At 36.5% G+C, this 21255-nt stretch overlaps 1 protein-coding gene across 1 annotated transcript; it reads left to right on the top strand.

Annotated features, from left to right (window-relative positions):
• Nucleotides 1–7305: 7305 nt before the first annotated feature.
• Nucleotides 7306–21086, top strand: tgm2l (transglutaminase 2, like). Its single transcript, XM_067389284.1, has 13 exons — nt 7306–7680; nt 9064–9240; nt 10358–10588; nt 12833–12951; nt 15341–15469; nt 15586–15763; nt 16384–16522; nt 17051–17154; nt 17293–17535; nt 19374–19640; nt 19767–19927; nt 20292–20428; nt 20538–21086. Exons 1-13 carry the CDS (start codon nt 7665–7667, stop codon nt 20713–20715), a joined length of 2079 nt encoding a protein of 692 aa, XP_067245385.1. The 5' UTR covers nt 7306–7664; the 3' UTR covers nt 20716–21086.
• Nucleotides 21087–21255: the final 169 nt, after the last annotated feature.

Below are 21255 nucleotides of genomic sequence, written 5' to 3'. Positions count from 1 at the left end.
TTGTTGTCAGAAGTGGGATTCGAACCCACGCCTCCAGGGGAGACTGCGACCTGAACGCAGCGCCTTAGACCGCTCGGCCATCCTGACATGCTGTACTATGGGTAATTTCTGGCCCTCTAGTGGTGTGAATGTACTGACATGTCAGTGTTTTCTTTATGTAACAGTCAAAAACAGCCATACATGCAATAAAGACATATGTTATTTAAACTGTATACTATATTATAGTGTTTTAGAGGGGTTTTTTTTGTCCTGTGACATTTAGGGTTGCCATTTCTTTAACACCAAAATTAAGGACATTTTGCAGGATTCAGTGAAGCCAGGATAATAACTGAAAAATAATCCCAAACCTCTAAGCCGTGACAGAATTAATCTTTTCCATTTAGATATTTTATAGCCTATATTAGATATTTTCCCCCTAAATTGAATTTCAGGGGTATTTTTACCTTTATAAGGGCCACTTTTCTAACCTTATTAAATGTAGGAGACCTATGCTTTTTTCATGCTTTTTTAATGCTCTTTCATGCAAATTCTTAATTTTTTTTCAAATTAGAATAATAAGACACGATAGGGCTGATACCAATCACATAAAAATCAGTATTAACAAAATCCATCTTTGCACTGCAGAAACGGTACAGCATCTAAAGTGGCATTTATTTACAGACTGTTTAATGCTATGGAGAGACAGAATACATGCATTTACACTGCAGTTACAATTGCATAATAATTTTATGAGAATATTGCTTTAAATATATTGGTAATACTTTGAGGTTTCATTGGTTAACTACATTGGTTAACATGAATTAAAAATGAACAGCACTTCTGCAGCATTTATTAATCTTAGTTCATGTTAATTTCAACATTTACTAATACATTATTAAAATCAAAAGTTGTATTTGATAATATTAGTTAATGCACTGTGAACCACTAACATAGGCAAACAATAAACAGTTGTATTTTTATTAACTAATGTTAACAAAGATTAATAAATACTGTAACAAATGTATCTGGTCATCATGTTAGTTATTACATCATTGTAAAGTGTTACCAAAATATTGAACACAGAACTATGAAATGACACTGTAAATATGAAACTGCCAGTAGGTGGTGGCAAGTAACCTATAGATCCCTTAAAAGTTTGTAAACATTACAACGTTTCCTGGTGGGCGGGGCTTAACTGGAGGCAAAAAGAGACGCTGGACTCAATGTTGACAAGCGTAAGGTAGCATGTTTTAGGAGGGATTTATTAAACGTAGATGCAGAAGAAGGTTCAGAACTGTCCGAATATGTACAGTCACTGACTCTGCGGGACCGTGACAGCTATTTTTGTAAATTAACTTAAGTTTTGGAAATTTCCTAGACAACATATGAATTATTTTCGGGTGGTTCGGGGAATTTTGTCAAGGCTTATTGTCTAATGTAACCTAACGCTGGGCTAACTATGATTATGGCTAGAAATGTGGATCATTTTAAGAGACAATTCAAAGGATGGCACAAACATCTATCGCTGTATGTTTGTTTAACACTTAAGCTAGCTAGTGCGCTGAAAGTTGGCGACTTTTCACCTATAAAACAGAAACTTGATGATTTGTACTAGATAAAACCAACACACCATTACATATGCATCGATTATTTGACCTGATATGAAGTGTGCAATGCAAACACGAGTATTATTTATGATCGTCTCAGTCCAGTCTGTATGCCGTATTGCATTCAACCACAATTATCTTTTTGATTTCTGTGAAGGAAATGTCTGCCGGGATCTGGTAAAACTTTAGTTTTGAACCAAAAGTCCTGTTCCTTCTATTCTGGCAACCAAAAACACAACAAGACGACATTTTAAAGTCAAAAACCTCAAACTTTTAGCGCGCCCGCTATGAATTCTTATTTACGTTTTGCCTCCAGCTAGAGTGGTGACGTCACAGTGACCTAGGCGATTAAGGGGTCTATAATGAATGAGTCATTGATTGATTCATTCCACTGATTTGTTCATAACAGATGATTCATTCAGGAAAGAAACAAGGCTTGTTCAAGATGCATTGGCGCTGCGCAGACCGATCAGTGTATGACATCAAAGTACAGCGAGAGCGGTTCAAAAGCATAAGCAGTTATATTCTCTCCAATCGCTCTTGCGGTACTTTGATGTCATACACCGATCAGTCTGCACAGCACCGATGCATCTTGAACAAGCCTACAGTAAACACCACTGTGCTGATCGGAGACACAACAGTTCTGCTGTGGCTTTGGATAGGCCTGGTGTACAGTACATACATAAAATAACATATGATACATTTGTTATTTTCCCCATAAACCTGAAAGAGTGTCAAAATGAGCCATTCAGGAATGTACTCCAATGTGAAGTCACTTTGAAACAGGCTCCGCCCATGACAGAATCTTCCCTATTTGCTTAAAGGTGCTAAAGAGGATCTTTTCGTCGACTGAGAATCCAAAGACTGTTAGTGAGTTTTTGAAATGAGCGCATGCGTAAGAACAACCCCCCTCCTTCACAGCACATTTAGAGGGAACGCCTCCCAAAATTCGTGCACGAGTATTGGAACACGAGTGTTTACCACCTGCATTCGTTGTGTCGTGTTAGTGGATTCATTATGTCGGACTCACCACAGGTAACTCATAATCTGCAGTTGTTGCTCCTGTCTCCTGACAAAAACATTGCATGCGGCGCCTGTAGAGTGTTGAAAGTTACTGGAGCGCGCAGCCGCGCACGTCTCTCACAAGGAACGTCATAGCAGTGATTGACAGCCAGAGGGCCAGAGGGCCAATCGTTTACGCGATTGGCTGATGTTTTTAAGGCCCTACCTCGTGCACAGATGATGTATATTAATATTATTACTTTCAGTGCACCTAATAAATAGTCTTTTATCAGTTAGTAAAGACAGTTTCAAGTAATACTGCAAAAATTTATAAAACAAAACATCCTCTTTAGCACCTTTAACTTCACCCCTCAGTGAGCTGTACACAGTCCGCCATGTTTATCTGCTCACCAGAGAATTTAACAGCAGCATTCAAGTAAGAATATATAGCAGTAGGTAGGTAGTCTAGATATTGTATACTACGCTTTTGTCACTTTACACTGATCTATTATACACATGCGATTTATTTACTTGCTGTTTACTTTCACAGACACGACCTACTGTTTGTGTTATATTTTTGCCCTGGTTTTACAGACAGGGTTAAGATTAAGCCAGGATTATAATTTAATTAGGACAGGGATAGACAACATCTATCCAGGAGAGCCGCTGTCCGGCAGAGTTTAGCTCCAACCCCATCAAACACCCCATCAAACATTGCCAACCCCTGAATTAAGATATGTCGCTTTTATAAATGCCCGTTTGAAAAACATTAGGCTACTGGTGTACTAGTTGTTTTCAGTTAAAAGAGCTCAAACATGCATTTTATTCTGGGACTAACGTTAGGTTTAAACTTTGACTGTGAAATCGGGGGTAAGTTTTTTTGACATAACCTTTTGTATTTGACAGTTTAAGCCAATAATAAGACGTGAAAGAGAACTTAATTTAATACTCACATTACTGGACGCGCCGTCTGACATCCAGCTTTCTGTGCGTGTGCTTCGGATATGTGCGTTCAGAAAACCATATCCATATATCAGAGGTCTGCTGAATGAAGCTAGATGGACAAACTCAGAGTAGGTTTAGAGTTGACAAATCCATATAAATCCAACCTGGTTTAGAACAGGTACAACTTTCTCTGTCAGCTCTCAGTGTGCAAGTCTGAAGCGAAAGTGCCACGTGCAGGGAACAGCCAATTATCGCGAGTCGCGAGATTCACTTCTCTGCTGAAGATTATTAGAACATGGAAAAAAACATGAAATTAAATGCAAGGCAAGAATAAACCCTGTTTGATAAACACGAATGTTTGAGAAGCCAGCGGGAGGAAAATATCTGACTATACCAATGCAAGATAATCAAACAAATAGGCCTTATAATTTATATAGTTTCACAAAGAGCTCAAAAGAACACTTAAGCTTAACTAGCCTCATTCATGAAATTTTCGAAAATATATGAGTAAACTCGGAGTAATTTGCGCGTAAAACTTTCCCTAAACTCTCCTCCGGATTCAAACGCTCCAATCATTTGTAAATAGCGTGCGCGCTCTTTCTCAATGTGCATAATCCCTGCCAATTAAATACAACTAGGTAAACTATGTGTCCAGGAACGCTGTGAAATCTTCGGGACTTCCTTCTCAGGTTTGGCTCCAGTATACTGCACAAACGCAAAAGTAACTAGGCCATATGCCTAACAATAAATATTCAATTGACTTGTGTCCACTGTCCACTGTCCACCAAAGCATTTTTAGTCAGCTGAAAAAAATGCCTGAATGGTGTTCTTCTGAAAACGGCCAGCCGATGGCGCTTGAGAGCGCTTTGGAGGCGCAGCGTTTTTCCAACTGAGATGTTTTGGTTGCTTTCATGACACGGAATATGGCAGGCAGTAATATGTTACTAGTGTCTAATTTTGAAGAAAATCACTCGACATAAAAATGCAGTAACCAGCAATGTTTACTTTTCCATTGTTGTTCAGTCAAGTAGAATGTTTGGTCGGTGTGGTGTTTGTCCCGCCCCTCTTCCACTGTGATTGGACGGCTGGGTGAAAAATTACATTGACGAGCACTGCGTTTTACTAGACTTTATATATCTAAAAGACACTTTGGTTTTACCGAAAGTGGAACAGTTTTCAACTCTCAGATAACCAAAAAAAAAAAAAAAAAAAAAAAGGGCAAACAAACTCATTAAATATATTATTGTGGTATACAGTGCATCAAAATTCATGTCATCAGTTTAAGAATACAGAACGTTTGAATGTTTAACACACACCGGTGTACATTTACACGTAGTATCTCATACTTACCTGGGTATTAACTGAAACCGGTTTCATGCAATATAGGCTTTTTAGACTGATATGGATTTAAAGCACATGCAGATAATGAACTTTCATGATGATGATGAACTGCAATATCACATGAGCATGACCTCAATAGAGATGATAAAACAAACAAACAGATGTTTGTTAGCTTTTGGCAGAGTATTTGAAGCACGAGCTGTAAAGGCTCTGCCCTCTTCTGGAAATCAGGGCGGAGAGCAGCAGCTCATTTGCATTTAAAGAAACATGCACGAAAACAGCATGTTTTTCCTTCCACTCAAAAATGGTGTGATGGAATTTTTTAACTAATTAATAATGAACTAACATTTCTTTTCTTCTACAGGCCTAATAATAATAATCTAACTTAGAAATAGAGAAACAATCACCAGGACTGAGTGTTCCGATTCAGAAACATTCTGCTGTGCTGGCTAGACAGCATCCCTTTTGGGGATAAAGGAGAGGTTGTTTTGACCTATTGAGTAATCTGAACTATTAACCCTGAGACATTTTTTGATGATCTTGTGATTCAGTTGTTCTAATCTAAATTTACTCCAGCAGTAAGCGGGACAGAGGAACTGAGATGTTTTTCTTAAATCTAAACCAATCATATTGAGACTGATGATAATGAGTAATAGATCATGCCATACTGACTGTAAAGTGTACCTGAAATCCTATAAAACCTGTTGTATTCCTTTTTTCGGAGAGAGTTTCTCTGGAATGATGAGAACTCTCCCGGCCGTGATTAAAGCATATTCTGAGGCATAGAATGGAGTCTGTTTGGTTTTTAGGCTGCAGCAAACAACTAAGCACTAGAGAACTCTTTCCAACTCTTACTCTTTCTGTGGGGTATTTTGAGCTGAAACTTCACAGACACATTCTGGGGACTACTACATCTTGTAAAAAGGGGCATAATAGGTCCCATTTAATACTTTATGAATTTGTACTTAATACATCAAGAGTATGCTTAAATATAAACCCATTTAGAAAACTTTAATTCAAATAGGAAAATTACAGAAAAACATTATTTATAGGAAAAACAGGAAAATAGGCACAAGAGAGTAATGACGTTTACTGTAAACTCAGCATGTGGAACATTACAAGAAGTAGGCTAGATAATATTTTTTTAGCAATAATTTTTACATATTTTTCCATTTATATTTATCACTGTGTCTCACCCACTTTTCAGATTGTTCCGATGCCTCTGCAGTAAAATTTTTCCGTAGACTAGAGGTCTGACAAATTACAGTACCTATGCGAGTACCAGTACCTTCACATTCATTCAGCAGATGCTTTTATCCAAACAGTTACTAGTATGTTCCTCACTTGTATGACGATAACTCTTTCATGAAAATCAGTGAGAGAGTAATGTGAAATTCAACAAAAATCTGTGTATATAAACTTTGTGCTTCTTTTTTGGAAGAGGTGGTGTGAGTCTTATTTCCTGAAAACTACCTTATCCAGCATTCCTCATCTCAGTGTCACACGCATGCACATTCTGTAGCTGTGGTATGGTGTTGCTTCCCATCATATAGGCAAGACAGAGACCCTTCTGTGTCCCTGTGTAATCAAAAAGCACTGTAGTAATGTCACAGCATGGTGAGAATCCACTGCCGGAGAGGTCATTGTTCTTCCAGACAATACGGCAGACACATGACTTTATTTTGGGAAAGAGAATTCTAATGATCTATGTGGCTCCCAGTTGTTAAAAGTTTAATGCTGTTATAACATCAGTGAGGGAGCTTAATGGAATTTAATTAACTCCACAAATAGTAGGGAAATTTCTCACAAAATTATGTCAGAAGTTTTAGTTGCTTCTGCAGTATGATCCTTTGACCTCTATCTGACACGTTAGACATTTCATAACAGTGCATTACACTTTACACATTATAGATAATATATGTTAAACCGCTATATTGTGTGTGTTACTCAATGCATGTTTTACATTCAGTTGTACAGAGAAAATTTGTGGAGGAAAGACTTTACTTTACTTTTAGTACATTTAGTCAGAAAATATTTGATGACCCATCTGCCTTCATACTGTTGAACTTGGAAAAAGAACTGAACTAAAGTCAAATGCCTGATTTTTATTATTTATGCCAGGAAAAAGTGTAGCCTTATTTAATCCAACATTTGAGGCCTAATTCACGTTACCCATAACTTGTTAATTCAGTCTTATTAACTAATAATTAATGTCTTTTCTACCTCTGCTTAAATAGGAGACTTTTAAAAATAGAAAGTAACTGTCTATGACTCAGGAAAATAGGGGCGGAGTAGATCTAATACTATGGAAGTGTTACCCAACCATCAGAACTTCTCTTTTTAACAAAAGGCCCCTGTGTGTGACCCTGGCTCGTTCGCAAAAGAAAGTGTTTCCAGTAATGACGTGATTCCAGAAATGATGCCGGTTGTAGTAAATTTCGTAACCTTTATCCTTTTTCCACGGAGGCAGAGGTAGAGCTATACACACAGATCACTGTCTGTACACACTTCTGGCTGCTTGAGGAACTTGTGTGTGTGTGTGTGATGTCAGAGGTCATAAAGGCCACGGGGAGGATGTGTGAGTCAGGGTGTGTCTTACGCAAAAAGAAGGACAGTCGACGACAGAGATGGTGAGGCGTCAAGGGGCGTGGACACTCTTTCGCTATAAAACGGATCCTAAGGTGCTACAGGGAGGACAACTGTCTTGGACTGGACTACGGAAATTTGCAAGAGCAGGATTTTACAAAGGCTCACCGATCACTTACAAGAAGTGTCAGGATAAATCCATCAATGGCCAGGCATAGTGGTAAGAATGTCACTTTAATGTTCTGTCACTTAATATATTTGTATTATTAAGCTAAAAAGTCAGAATTAAGTATATTCATATGCTTGAGAGCAATAATACAGTGTGCTATTCAGCATAAACGCCTGTCACACACACTTGCAATACAATAAATGTAATATGTTTTGTTTACTAATGAATTTCTATAAAGGTTGTTTAGTAATGGTATTGTTAAGTTTATAAAAAACGAATTCAAATATATTACATAAAGCAGTTTGGTGGTCAAGAATTTCGCCAAGAGGGCTGGCATGATACTTTTCCATAGGTTTAAAAAAAAACAAAAAACAAAAAAACATCTACACTCCAAATTACTTTTTAATTTATATTCCAAAAATGTGGTCTTTCTACACTGGTTCAAATTAAAAATATATTGTTGTATATATATTATTATTATTATTATTTCTCAAACAGCAAAATTATGAGATGCTAAAGTTCCTTGTAAAATATTCCTGGTGGCAATACTTCTTTTGGCTGTGTGTCATGTTGGGCAGGTGGGTTGGAAATGCTCTGCACTGTTAAAATAAATATGGAAACGGATCGCTGACTTGTTGGCGGACTGTGATATTTTATTTGGTCCCGTATTGGATCTCTTTGTGAGGTCTGAGCTTTATAGCCTCAGCTTGGAAAGTGATAAAGAAAGTGGCATGCCAGTAATATTAAAAGTAAATGTAGCATCAAGAAGCAATAGAAGAATCCAAGCTGATCAGATGTATTACCACATACATTAGACATGTAAATTTTAATGCTTTGTGAGAGAAAAAAAGTTTTAGTTTGCTGTTGAAGTAACAGACCCTTGCAACCACAAACTATGAAACTTCACACACATCATCAGCATTTTATTATCTTCTCTTCCTTCCCCAAAACTGTTATTTGGCATCTCATGCAGACTAAACATGTTGAGAATAAGAATGTTTGAAATTGTCCCAAAGACCATTTTGTACATCAGTGGAAACAAGAACATTTTTGTAGAAGTTAACAATTTGCTTACCTTTGATTAGAGTCTAAATCTTAAAACGTTCTTATTTATTTATTTTTTGTTTAGTAATACATTTTCGGTCCCAGACTTTTAGACCCCATTGCGTATAAAGATAATGTATGAAAATGTAATGCAAATCAATACTGCAGTTCATAAGAAGATGATCCAAATTTGCATATCTCAAACTGGTCAGCAAGGCTGGAGAACAAAATTTGCTAGGCAACCACATCACTAATCCATCCCATAATCAAAATAAATTCAGCCACCCCAAAAAAACAGAGCAACATAAAGAAAACTAAGGCCCACTTCAACTAAATGTATATTTAGAATATTAGATATTTAGGATATTTATTCATTTCTTTTGTGTCCAGCCATACTGAGTGATATAGATCTGCAGTGTCATGAGAATAACCATGCTCACCGCACAGAGGAGATGGACGTGGAGCGTCTGCTTGTGCGCAGAGGTCAGCCCTTCTCTGTAGTCCTGCAGTGTACTGAGCACATCCCACAGATCCCAGACCACCAGCTCAACCTCATACTACACCTGGGTGAGTAATACAAAGGAGAGATTAACAGGTTAAGCAGAGAGAAAGACGAATAGATGGCTTACAGGTTTTGGACCTGTAATAATCTTAGACAGATCTGTATAGTTGGAGGATAAAGACAAGTCACTCAATCACAAAAATACTAAAATGGATATGACAACAGCATAAGACACATTTTTAATGTTTTTAAAAGAAGTTTCGTCTGCTCACCAAGGCTACATTTATTTAATTTAAAATACAGTAAAAACAGTAATATTCAGAAATATTATTACAATTTAAAATAACTGTGTACTATTTAAATATATTTGACAAAGTAATTTATTCCTGTGATGCAAAGCTGAATTTTAAGCATCATTACTCCAGTCTTCAGTGTCACATGATCCTTCAGAAATCAAATGCTGATTTGAATGCATTTAATGATTATTTTCAATGTTGAAAACAGTTGTGTACTTTTTTTTTTCATGATTCCTTGATGAATAGAAAGTTCAAAAGAACAGCATTTATCTGAAATACAAAGCTTCTGTAGCATTATACATTACCGTTCAAAAGTTTGGGGTCAGTGAGAATTTTTATGAAAAGAAATTAAAGAAATGAATACTTTTATTCAGCAAGGATGCATTAAATCAATCAAAAGTGGCAGCAAAGACATTTTTAATGTTACAAAAAATTAGATTTCAGATAAAGACTGTTCTTTTGAACTTTCTATTCATCAAATAATCCTGAAAAAAATATTGTACACAAATATTTTGTACAATTGTACATATTAAATGTTTCTTGAGCAGCAGATCAGCATATTAGAATGATTTCTGAAGGATCATGTGACACTGAAGACTGGAGTAATGATGCTGAAAATTCAGCTTTGCCATCACAGGAATAAATTACTTTGTGAAATATATTCAAATAGAAAACAGTTATTTTAAATTGTAATAATATTTCACAATATTCCTGTTTTTACTGTATTTTTAATTAAATAAATGTAGCCTTGGTGAGCAGACGAAACTTCTTTTAAAAACATTAAAAATCTTAGTGGTTCCAAACTTTTGGACTGTACTGTATGTTTTTATATTGTGTAAATTTATATTTATCCTCTAATTTCTGTGCATGTGTTTGCGTGTTACAGGTAAGAATAATGAGGTGGTCTTGAAGGTGTTAGATTCAGAGCAGGATCATGGGAAATGGTGGTTCAGTCAGCGTAATGCTCAGGGTGAGGTGATGCTGACCCTCCACAGCCCTGCTGATGCTCCTGTGGGTCTGTACAGCATGACTGTGGTTTTGCTCTCAGGTGATGGGCAGATCCTGGAGCAAACCGAGCCTCAGACTTTCTACCTGCTTTTCAATCCCTGGTGTAAAGGTGAGGTATTTAAAGGGATTGCTCACCTGAAAAATCATGACTTTGTTTCTTCCATACAAAGGTTCTATTTCTCACACGACTCTATATAAGACTTGGAATATAGTGTTGAAGTTGCATTGGCCACTATTATTATAGTTTTATGCTGCTTTTTTGTTATTTTGGAGCTTGATAGCCTATATTGTTGGGTAAGACAGAATGATAATTGTAATGATAAAAAGACTTATATCATAAAAGAGAATTATATCATTAAAAGAATTTGAGCATTTAAAGCGGAAGATATTTAATGCTGTGTCATAGACTTCCCTATTCTCATAGAATTAGTACAATTTTTAAAACTTTAATTATAGTTCTCATTTTAATCATTGCCCTTACGTGAACGGGCCTTAAAGGGATAGTTCACCCAAAAATGAAAATTCTGTCATCATTTACTCACCCTCAAGTTGTACCAAACCTGTATGAATTTCTTTCTTCTGCTAAGGACAAAAGAAGATATTTTGAAGAATATGGCTGATGGGCCCCATTGACTTCCATAGTATGGTAAAAAATACTATGGAAGTCAATGGGGCCCATCAACTGTTTGGTTACTGACTTTCTTCAAAATGTCTTCTTTTGTGTTCAGCAGAAGAAAGAAACCATATTCAAAAGATTGTAGCATATGCAGTGTTTCCCACAGGATTTTGTGAGACTGTGGTGGGTGGACATCGGTTCCTCTAGGGGGGTCCGGGGGGTTTTACTTTTTAAATTTAAAAGCATAAATCTGGTGCATTCTGAGAGCAAAACTGATTGACTAGATCAATGAAGAAATTTGTTCTCTTGTAAACAATTTGTGCTTTAGTAATTTATTTATTGTTGATAGTAGTGTCACGTACACAACATATAGTAGGCTAAAAGATAAATATAGTTCATAAGTGGTCAAACATGTAGAATATACAATTAAAACCATAAAACCATTAAAAATATGTAGCAAAAGAGGTTACCTTTGTTGAATTAATGTATTAGTGGAAGCCTGTATCTATACATCTGTATTTGTGGAACTAATGGTCACTCTTTGATTTGTTAAACAATCCAGAATGCACTAAATACATTACTTCATTATAGAGAAAAATAATAAATGAATAAAAATATATAATCATTAGCTGACCAATAAATAAATAAGTAAACTAGGTGAGTAGCCTATATAATTCAGCAGTAAAAAGTATATCTTGGAGAAGAAAAAAAAAACACCTTTGCAGAGTAATTTTATAAATCCAAATGTTAATAAAAAGTGTAAAATTACTATTTGTATTCTTATGAAATAAAAAAAGATTTATATTAGATTTATATGTAAATAATTATGTATTCATATTAATGTAAGATTAAAAGACGCTTATTTTAAATGTATTGTGCAGCTTTTTAATGGGGCAAAAAGATATGATAGATACGACAGAACAAAATAGGCTATTAATGATCTTTCAGTGTGCAAAACCATTATAATATAAAACGCTTCAAAACAGCAGCAAAAAACCGCTAATGCGCATCCCGGGAGCAGAATGATGCGCTTGAAGCAATATCGAGTCAGAGCACGCAGTTGCGCTGCGCATTGAAAAGTTCACGGTACAAAGAGAATCCATATGTATATCTGCATCTAACAGTTTATTAAACATATGTTTCTTCTCACTTTTTTAAATTCCAGTTATTATGCGTGTGACGCAAATTCATAGTCCTTGTGTTGTGCGATCTAACAGACACACTGTAGCCAGTATGATGACATTGTTCAGAAACAGCATAAAACTCCAGCAAGATAAAGTCATTTTATGCAAATCCACAGCCCTTTATCTACATATCAAGTATTAAAATGGGAATATATCATATTGGAGAGTTTTACCGTGCTGACTGTCGTTACCGAACGCGACGCTCTGTTTGAGTGCTGAACAGAGAATGATTGACAGCTGTGGCAGAGGGAAGACGAGTTTCTGACCGTGAACTTAACGACATGAGGCTATGGAATGGCTTCAGATTAATTTGAATATAGTGCACGAAAACTTAATTGGTGCTAGTCTACTTATTTTACTCTATGACTCCCACTTTTGCCATATAAAAGAGCGCAATTATCAGACGGTTATTTAATTATCGCGACAAACCACATTTCCGTTTCATTTTGAGACTGTGGCAGGACAAATTAGAATGTGGCGGGCCGCCACAGTCTAGTCAATGTATGGGAAACACTGATATGTGATCACTGTGGCCTTATATTTCTCCCTGTAGATGACTCTGTGTACCTTCCCAGTGAGGAACTGCTGCAGGAGTACATTTTAAATGAAAACGGGATCTTGTACCAGGGCTCATGGGATGATATCACTACTGTATCCTGGAACTTTGGGCAGGTAACCTACAAATGCATTCACACATGCTCACCAAAGAACCTAACTTATACAGCCCCCATCTGTTTATACAGTCTTGTGGTCAGTGTCCTCTCTGAGAAAGTGTCATGGCCTGAGATGACTGACACACAGTCAGGATTTACGGGTGATGTTGCATGGTGGTGGAATTCAGATGAGGCAAAGTGTGAATTGTGACAGATGGGTGGCAGGAGAACCGCAGAGGGCTTGTCTGATGGGTAATCACTCTCTGTAGATATCAAACAATGTCTGTCTCACAAACAAGTGACTGTCCCCTTTCAGTCAAACAGAAATTGGAGGTCTGGGGGGGGGGATCAAGAAAAACTTGATACATCAGATTAGGTGGGGGAACTATAAGTCCCAAGCTTTCTCTGTATAATATAAGTCAGGCACTATGGCGTTTACTGTTAATTACCACAATAATCTCAACTCAATCTCATAATCTCAATAGTCTTGCGTAGCCAGACCTTTCAGACTGACAGCAGAAGGTCTGGACTTTCACTGGCCAAGGACTGCCCAGAGACCATCTGACTGACATGTAATGCACCCAATCACAGTTCGTTTTGTTCTGTGTCATGTTTAGGGGCGTGAAAATGTAACGTTGATGCCCCTACAATAACAGAGCAGTGTGTAAAATTATTGGACGTCTATACTGCGTACTTTACATACTTCACATACATCTAGCTTTTAGTTGATCCTAGATAGCAACTTTGTGTCGGACCAGATCCGGCCCACATCTGCTACGTGTGTTATGATGATCTGGGCCATATGTGACGTGGAATGATGCCACTTGGGCAGACCGCTCCAAAGAAAACTGAAGTGAGATCAGATGATGATTTTATAATCTTTGTGAAATCTCAGTTATAAGATTGAAGATTTAAAAAAAAAAAAATGAGCCCAAACCAGTAAATTACACTGACAAACACAGATATAAGCAATCAGCGTATGAATCTCAAAAATGGTGACAAATAAATATTCAGACAATCAGATCAGCTCTGGACACCACAAAAAAGCTACTAAAAGACAGAACAAAAACCACAGCAAAACTAAAAGCAAATAGTTAGAATTAAAGAAAATAATAGGAAAATTCAGCTGCATAACTTATTCATGCTGTGATGCATGCTGGGAGTTTTGTACTATTGTTCCAAGCCAGGCGTGGATTAATGCACAGGCTTGCCTTGGCTGCAGCCTTGGCCAGACTATTTTTTTTTATTATTTTAAATTTACTTCAGTGCGAACAAAAAAAAGATCCTCATTAGCCCACAAGAAAATAAATAAGCAGGTGATTGGTTAGATGTGACATTTGGGTCAAATCTGTCCAATCAGCTGCTGATCAAATCATGTCAATAATAAAAAAAAAAAAAAAAAAATATATATATATATATATATATATATATATATATATATATATATATATATATATATATAGAAAATATAAAAAAATACTGCTGCTGTACAATATAGCATACATGAATTACCCGTAGCAGATCTATACAGGTGGAGCTGGGGAGGCTGGAGGGTTTCTGAAAGCATGCTTGACGCTGACGTCAAAAAATTGATGTCAAAAAATTTGTCAGTTTGATGGGTTTTTTTCAACATCAATTGGACATAAGTGTGTGGACATCAATTTAATGTCAAAAAACTGACGTTAATTTGATGTCAAAATATTGACATCAAATTGACGTCAAATCTGCTGCTGTCTGTCATGTTATTTAAAGAACAAAAGACAAAGAAAATCACTTTCTGCTCTTGACTGAATATGTTTTATAACTTTATGGTACGAATAAATCTGTTCTAAGAAAGAAAATTGGAATCAGCAAAAATAGGTATTGGCAGATTACACTATCAAAAAATCGCTGCATCTCTAGTTCCAACGAAAGCCACAGCAGATCTGTGACTCATATCGATGTTTTGTGAAGGAATCTGTGGCTGTGAAAAAACCATGAGAGTCAATTATTCAATTACCCTTTCAAAAATACTGCCACTTGCTTCATTACTGAATGAATGAATGACTCGATGACTCACTCATTAAGACTGGTGGTTTTTGTTTAATATTTAAAGTATCTCTCATTTTATCACATCATTGCTTATTTGTCTTTTTTAATTTAAAATATTATTATTTAAATATATTTAATAATTTATATTATTTATTTTATAAAGGTATATATAAAGGTAAATAAAAAGCACTTTAATGCACAGTCAGTTTAAGGGGGAAAATATTGTCCCTTAATGGAAAATTACTGCAGCAGTCTAAGTGGAAGAGAGGGGGTATGCAGAAGAATGTTAAATAGTATATAAAGTAGTAGGTCTACTTTATATACTAATGCAAGCAAAACAAGATAGTCATATCTTTTGCATTCTCTTTTTCAAACAGTTTGAGAAAGATGTGGTGGATATTTGCTTTGAAGTGCTGGACAATTCGCCTGCAGCCATGAAAAATTCAGAGATGGATATTGTCAACAGAGCAAGTCCTGTTTATGTTAGCAGGACTATTACTGCCATGGTAAGGCATCTGTCAACATGGCCATTGTTATAATCATATTTGCTGAAGCATAAATTAAGTTTTTACCGAATTAAACTACACTATATACCATACATACGTACAATCTGCATTAATAGGTGAATGCTAATGATGACCGGGGGGTGGTATCTGGGCGCTGGGATGGAGAGTACGGTGATGGGGTGGCACCCACACGTTGGACTGGCAGTGTGCCCATCTTAAGGCGCTGGAGTGAGGGTGGAGGACAGAAAGTGCGTTATGGGCAGTGCTGGGTGTTCACAGGAGTCGCCTGCACAGGTGAGAAAAAAATAATCAATGTCATTGTTTCCTGCACCACTTTTCTCACCTGCTGCTGTATCTTCAGCAGCATGATGAAAGAAATTGTATTTTACCTGAGCTCTGGGTTTGCAGTGATGCAATGAAAAGACACCATGCACCCCAAAATAGTGGCAAGAAATGTATTTATGTTGTGTTGTCCTTACAGCCTGCATGCATCCAGCATGACTACTGTAGTCCAGTTTATGAATCAAAAATGTACAATGTAGTAAACAGGGCAGCCAAATTCACGAACAAATCACTCGCCGGTTCTTCTTAGTCAACCAAAAGTGTATAAGGCAATTAGGACAAATATCTAAGTTTGATTAATGACTGTTATGAGACGGTTCATTTTAGTGATTCAAAAACACAAAAAAACTTGAACAAGTGACTCTTATGAGTCCTTTTAATGAATCAAAAACATACAGTGCAACCACTAGTCTGATTCCCGAATGAATGAGCTTGTTCTTTTAATGAATAGTCGAGGTTCTTCTCTGAACTGAACTATTAGAGCGGTTAATCATTTGCTAAATTCAGAATAGCATAGTCTTGTTATTACTGTCTATGTCTCACACGTGATCAGTAATATCACCTTTCCACAGTCCTTCGCTGTCTTGGCATTCCAACCAGATGCATCACTAATTACTCATCTGCTCATGACACCGATGCAAACATTTCTGTGGATTACCTTGTCAATGATCAACTTGAAAGTGTGTCTGAAGGCAGGAAGGACAGCATCTGGTATGTTATGATATCCACATAAAATTTAAAGCTCCAAACCCTTTCTGTATGAAACAGTTGTTTCATTTCTGCCTATTTTTATTTCTTCTAAGCAATTTTAGGAGAAAGATCTGAGACAAAGTTGATACTTAAAGGGATAGTTTAATAATGAATAATGAAAATTTCTGTCATCATTTACTCACCCAAACCTTTATGAATTTCTTTGTTCTGCTGAACACAAAGGAAGACATTTGGAAAAATGTCAGTAACCGAAACAGATTTCACCCCCCATTTACTACCATAGTAGGAAAAATAGATACTATGGTAGTCAGTGAGATCTGTTTGGTTACTGACATTTTTCCAAATGTCTTCATTTGTGTTCAGCAGAACAAAGAAATTCATACAGGTTTAGAACTACTTGAGGTTAAGTAAATGATGACAGAATTTTCGTTTTTGGGTGAACTATCCCTTTAAGACATAAATTATAACCCCATTAAGTTTCCTAAATTATGAAATAACTTAATCTTTAAGCTTCATCCTTTTTTTCAGGAATTACCACTGTTGGGTTGAGTCCTGGATGAAACGTGATGACCTCCCAGAAGGTTACAATGGATGGCAGGTGCTAGATCCAACGCCTCAAGAAAGGAGTGATGGTAATCTTTATAAATAAGCTTTACTCCTTAAAGTAAAAAAAAAAAAAAAGAATGCCTTCTTTCTCCTATCTCCCGTTGCATCAAACTGGAATATTATTAGCTAGTTTTCCTACATCCTCTGCTTCCATGTTTTTACAGGAGTTTTCTGTTGTGGGCCTTGTCCAGTCCGTGCAGTCAAGGAGGGAGAGGTTGGGTTGAAGTATGACATCCCATTTGTGTTTTCCGAAGTGAACGCAGATCTGATCGTCTGGATTGTTCATCCAGATGGGGAACGATCTCAAGTGTCCCAAAACAGTAAAATGATTGGACGCAACATTAGCACTAAGAGTGTGTATGGAGACGTCAGAGAGGACATTACTGCTAATTACAAATATCCTGAAGGTAATGTCCAACAAGCAACCTGTCATATCTTCTCATTTGTTTCAACATTATTGATCTGTGACACTCTGTTCTGATATTAAAGTGTTAGTTCACCCAAAAATGAAAATTCTATCATTTATTACTTACCCTCATGTCGTTCCACACCCGTAAGACCTTTGTTCATCTTCGGAACACAAATTAAGATATTTTAGTTCAAATCCGATGGCTCCGTGAGGTCTCCATAGGGAGCAATGTCACTTCCTCTGTCAAGATCCATAAAGGTACTAAAAACATATTTAAATCAGTTCATGTGAGTACAGTGGCTCAATATTAATATTATAAAGCGACGAGAATACTTTTGGTGCGACAAAAAAAACAAAATAACGACTTATTTAGTGATGGCCGATTTCAAAACAATGCTTCGACGAAAGCATCGAAGCACAGTGAATCTGTGTATCGAATCTACAGTTCGGAGCGCCAAAGTCACGTGATTTCAGCAGTTTGGCGATTTGACCCGCGATCCGATTCATGATTCAATACACTGATTCATTTATGTTCCGAATCTTCCTAAAGCAGTGTTTTGAAATCGGCCATCACTAAATAAGTCGTTATATTGTTTTTTTGCCGCACCAAAAGTATTCTCGTCGCTTTCTTATATTAATATTGAACTAAAATATCTTAATTTGTGTTCCAAAGATCAATGAAGATCTTACGAGTACGCAACGACATGAGGGTAAGTAATAAATGACAGAATTTTCATTTTTGGGTGAACTAACCCTTTAAGATATTTTTTATAAAATCCAAGATCTCTCTGACCCCTCCATATACAGCAATTTAATTTCCACTTTCAAGGCCCAGAAAGGTAGTATAAAGACATCGTTAAAATAGTCCATGTGGTTCAACCTTAATGTTATGAAGGGACAAGAATACTTTTTGTGAACAAAAACAAAACAAACAAACATAATGACTTTATTCAACAATTACTTCTCTTCCCTGACATTCTCCTATGCTGTTTACGTTGTAGACAAATTGTAGAACGCCTTCTCATTATTGGCCGGCTCCTTCGCCAGTATCACACGCATGCGTCGTGGTGCTCACGTGTAAAGTGTTATCAGCGTAGGAGAATGACAGGGAAGAGAAGAAATTTTTGAATAAAGTTGCTATTTTTGTTTTGTTTTTGCGCACAAAAAATATTCTTGTTGCTTCATAAAATTAAAGTTGAACCACTGTAGTCACATGGACTATTTTAACAATGTCTTTACTACATTTTTGGACCTTGAAAATAATTAAATTGCTGTCTATGGAGGGGTCAGAGAGCTCTCGGATTCTATCAGAAATATCTTTGTGCTCTGAAGATGAATGAAGGTCTTACGGGTTTGGAACGACATGAGGGTGAGTAATAAATGAGAGATTTTTCATTTTTGTGTGAACTAACACTTTAAGGCCGGTTTATAAGAACAGAGAACAGAAGTTGCGATAGTTGTTTCTTATTGGATAAATCATTTATAATAAATACTGTAATATTCCATAAAAAAACAAGAATTGTCCATTTTGATTTCATGGTGACTTGAAGTTCATTGTCTCATATTCTATTGTACCTGAAGCATTATATTGTACCAGAAACATTTATTATTTTTTTATTTATATTATAAAATGTATTATAGCTATTATTAAAATTGTTTCTCTTGGGTTGAAAAATAAGAGGTCTTGATGATGCTGGCATAAAAAGGAAATACATTTCACTTGCAAATTATTCACAACAAGACCTATTGTTAAGAAAATCATTTTATCCATGCCAACTGATTCTGAAATTTTGACAGTTGATATTAATCACATTCAAATGCTTTGTCCCACCACAGGCTCAATGAAGGAGCGAGAGGTTTATAAAAAAGCAGGAAGACAAGTGGGCCAAAAGAACGAAAGTCCAGGAGAGCTTGAGCTTTTTATCAAGCACGCCCCAGCTATCCACGGGACAGACTTTGACGTGATCATAGAGGTGTATAACGCTGGCAGGGAGGACACAGATGCACAACTCACAGTCACGTCAAACGCAATAACCTATAATAGCATCCACCGCGGAGAGTGCCAGAGAAAGACAACCTCTCTCACAGTGCCAGCTCACAAAGGTAAGAAGACTAGCAAACTTAGTACCCTGAATTATGTTGCACATAGTGGCATCTGCAAACAAATTTCACCTCTCATTTAGGGCCCTTTGACATTAAGTCCTAAAATATCTTTGCATCACTTTTTAGCTCATAAAGAAGTATTGCGACTTCAGTATGACCATTATGGGGCGTGTGTGTCTGAACATCACATGATAAGGGTCACAGCCCTGCTCCACCCCACTGATCAGGACAACATCATCCTGCAAGAAGTCAACATCCCATTGAAAATGCCAGAACTTCATATTAAGGTAATTAAAGGGATAGTTCACCCAAATATAAAATCTTATCATTTATTCGCATTCATGCCATCCCCGATGTATAAAACTTTCTATTTTCATCTTCAAAATAAACACAAACAAAGGAAAATAATCCATTTCTGTGAGTCAATATAATGCAAGTAAATGGACGCTTTTTCAAGCGTCAACCGAGCGACACCCATTCAATTACATTATATGAACTCGCAGAAATGGATTCTTTTCTTAAAAATTTCCATTTATGTTTATCTGAAGAAAGAAAGTTAGATACATCGGGGATGGCATGAGAGTGAATAAATGATGAGAAAGGCTCTACTGACCAATTTTACTAATAACCCACATTTGTTCTACATTTCAGATTATCGGAAATGCGATTGTATCACGTAAACTGACAGCGCACATCTCCTTCACCAATCCTTTGCCTGTTAGTCTCCAAGGAGGCGTGTTTACTGTGGAGGGAGCAGGACTAACAGAGGCCAGAGAAATAAAAACACAGTATGTACTAGTTTTAGAAATGACAGAATTCTAGGATCCAGTATACATTTTCTAAAGTGCATCCAAGTTATGGTTGACTGTTAATGTCTATATGTCTCTCTTTCTCCAGTGGTAAGATTGAACCTGGTCAGGCTGTGACAGTTAAATTCTCCTTCAAACCCACCCGTGCTGGCCTGAGGAAACTGCTTGTCGACTTTGACTCGGACAGGCTGAGAGATGTCAAGGGAGAAGCCTCTATCATTGTTCGGACAAAAAAGCTGAATATGAATGCTGTCTCAGAAATCTAGACAAGCGTGTACAATTCAGAGAACGATAAATCATTTAGTGTGTTGTAAAGCACTATACTTGGCTTGTTGACAGCTGTTTTGCTTGTTACATTTTGTTTGCTATTTGTTTATATAAAGAGCATGCAACATTTCCTTTATGATTACTTTATGATTATATCTTTGCATGCTTTCTTGCAGACATTGAATATAAGAACCACAAAAGCTATTTTTCTACATGTAAAATGCCCAGCCAGTCCTGTGAATACATTCTAGCATTTTTTTAGTTGGTTTGATCTAATAATAATTTTGAAACAACTGTTTATTGTACTTTCTGTATAATGCTGTTGTTGTGTTTGAAATAAATGTTATGTAATCATAATAAAAAATATACTTGCATGTAAATATGACTGTAAGATATATGTTTTATATGTGTCCATCTTGTTGTTTATCAATGTTATTTTAGGTTTGGCTACATTATAATGTATGCATGCATTGATCTTGCATTTGTAGCATTTGATAAATGGAACCGAAGACTTAAGAAGTAAATGTGACTTATATAAT

Source organism: Chanodichthys erythropterus, chromosome 7 (genome assembly GCF_024489055.1).
Source record: "Chanodichthys erythropterus isolate Z2021 chromosome 7, ASM2448905v1, whole genome shotgun sequence".
Taxonomy (NCBI): domain Eukaryota; kingdom Metazoa; phylum Chordata; class Actinopteri; order Cypriniformes; family Xenocyprididae; genus Chanodichthys; species Chanodichthys erythropterus.
This window is presented reverse-complemented; position numbering and strand designations above follow the sequence as displayed.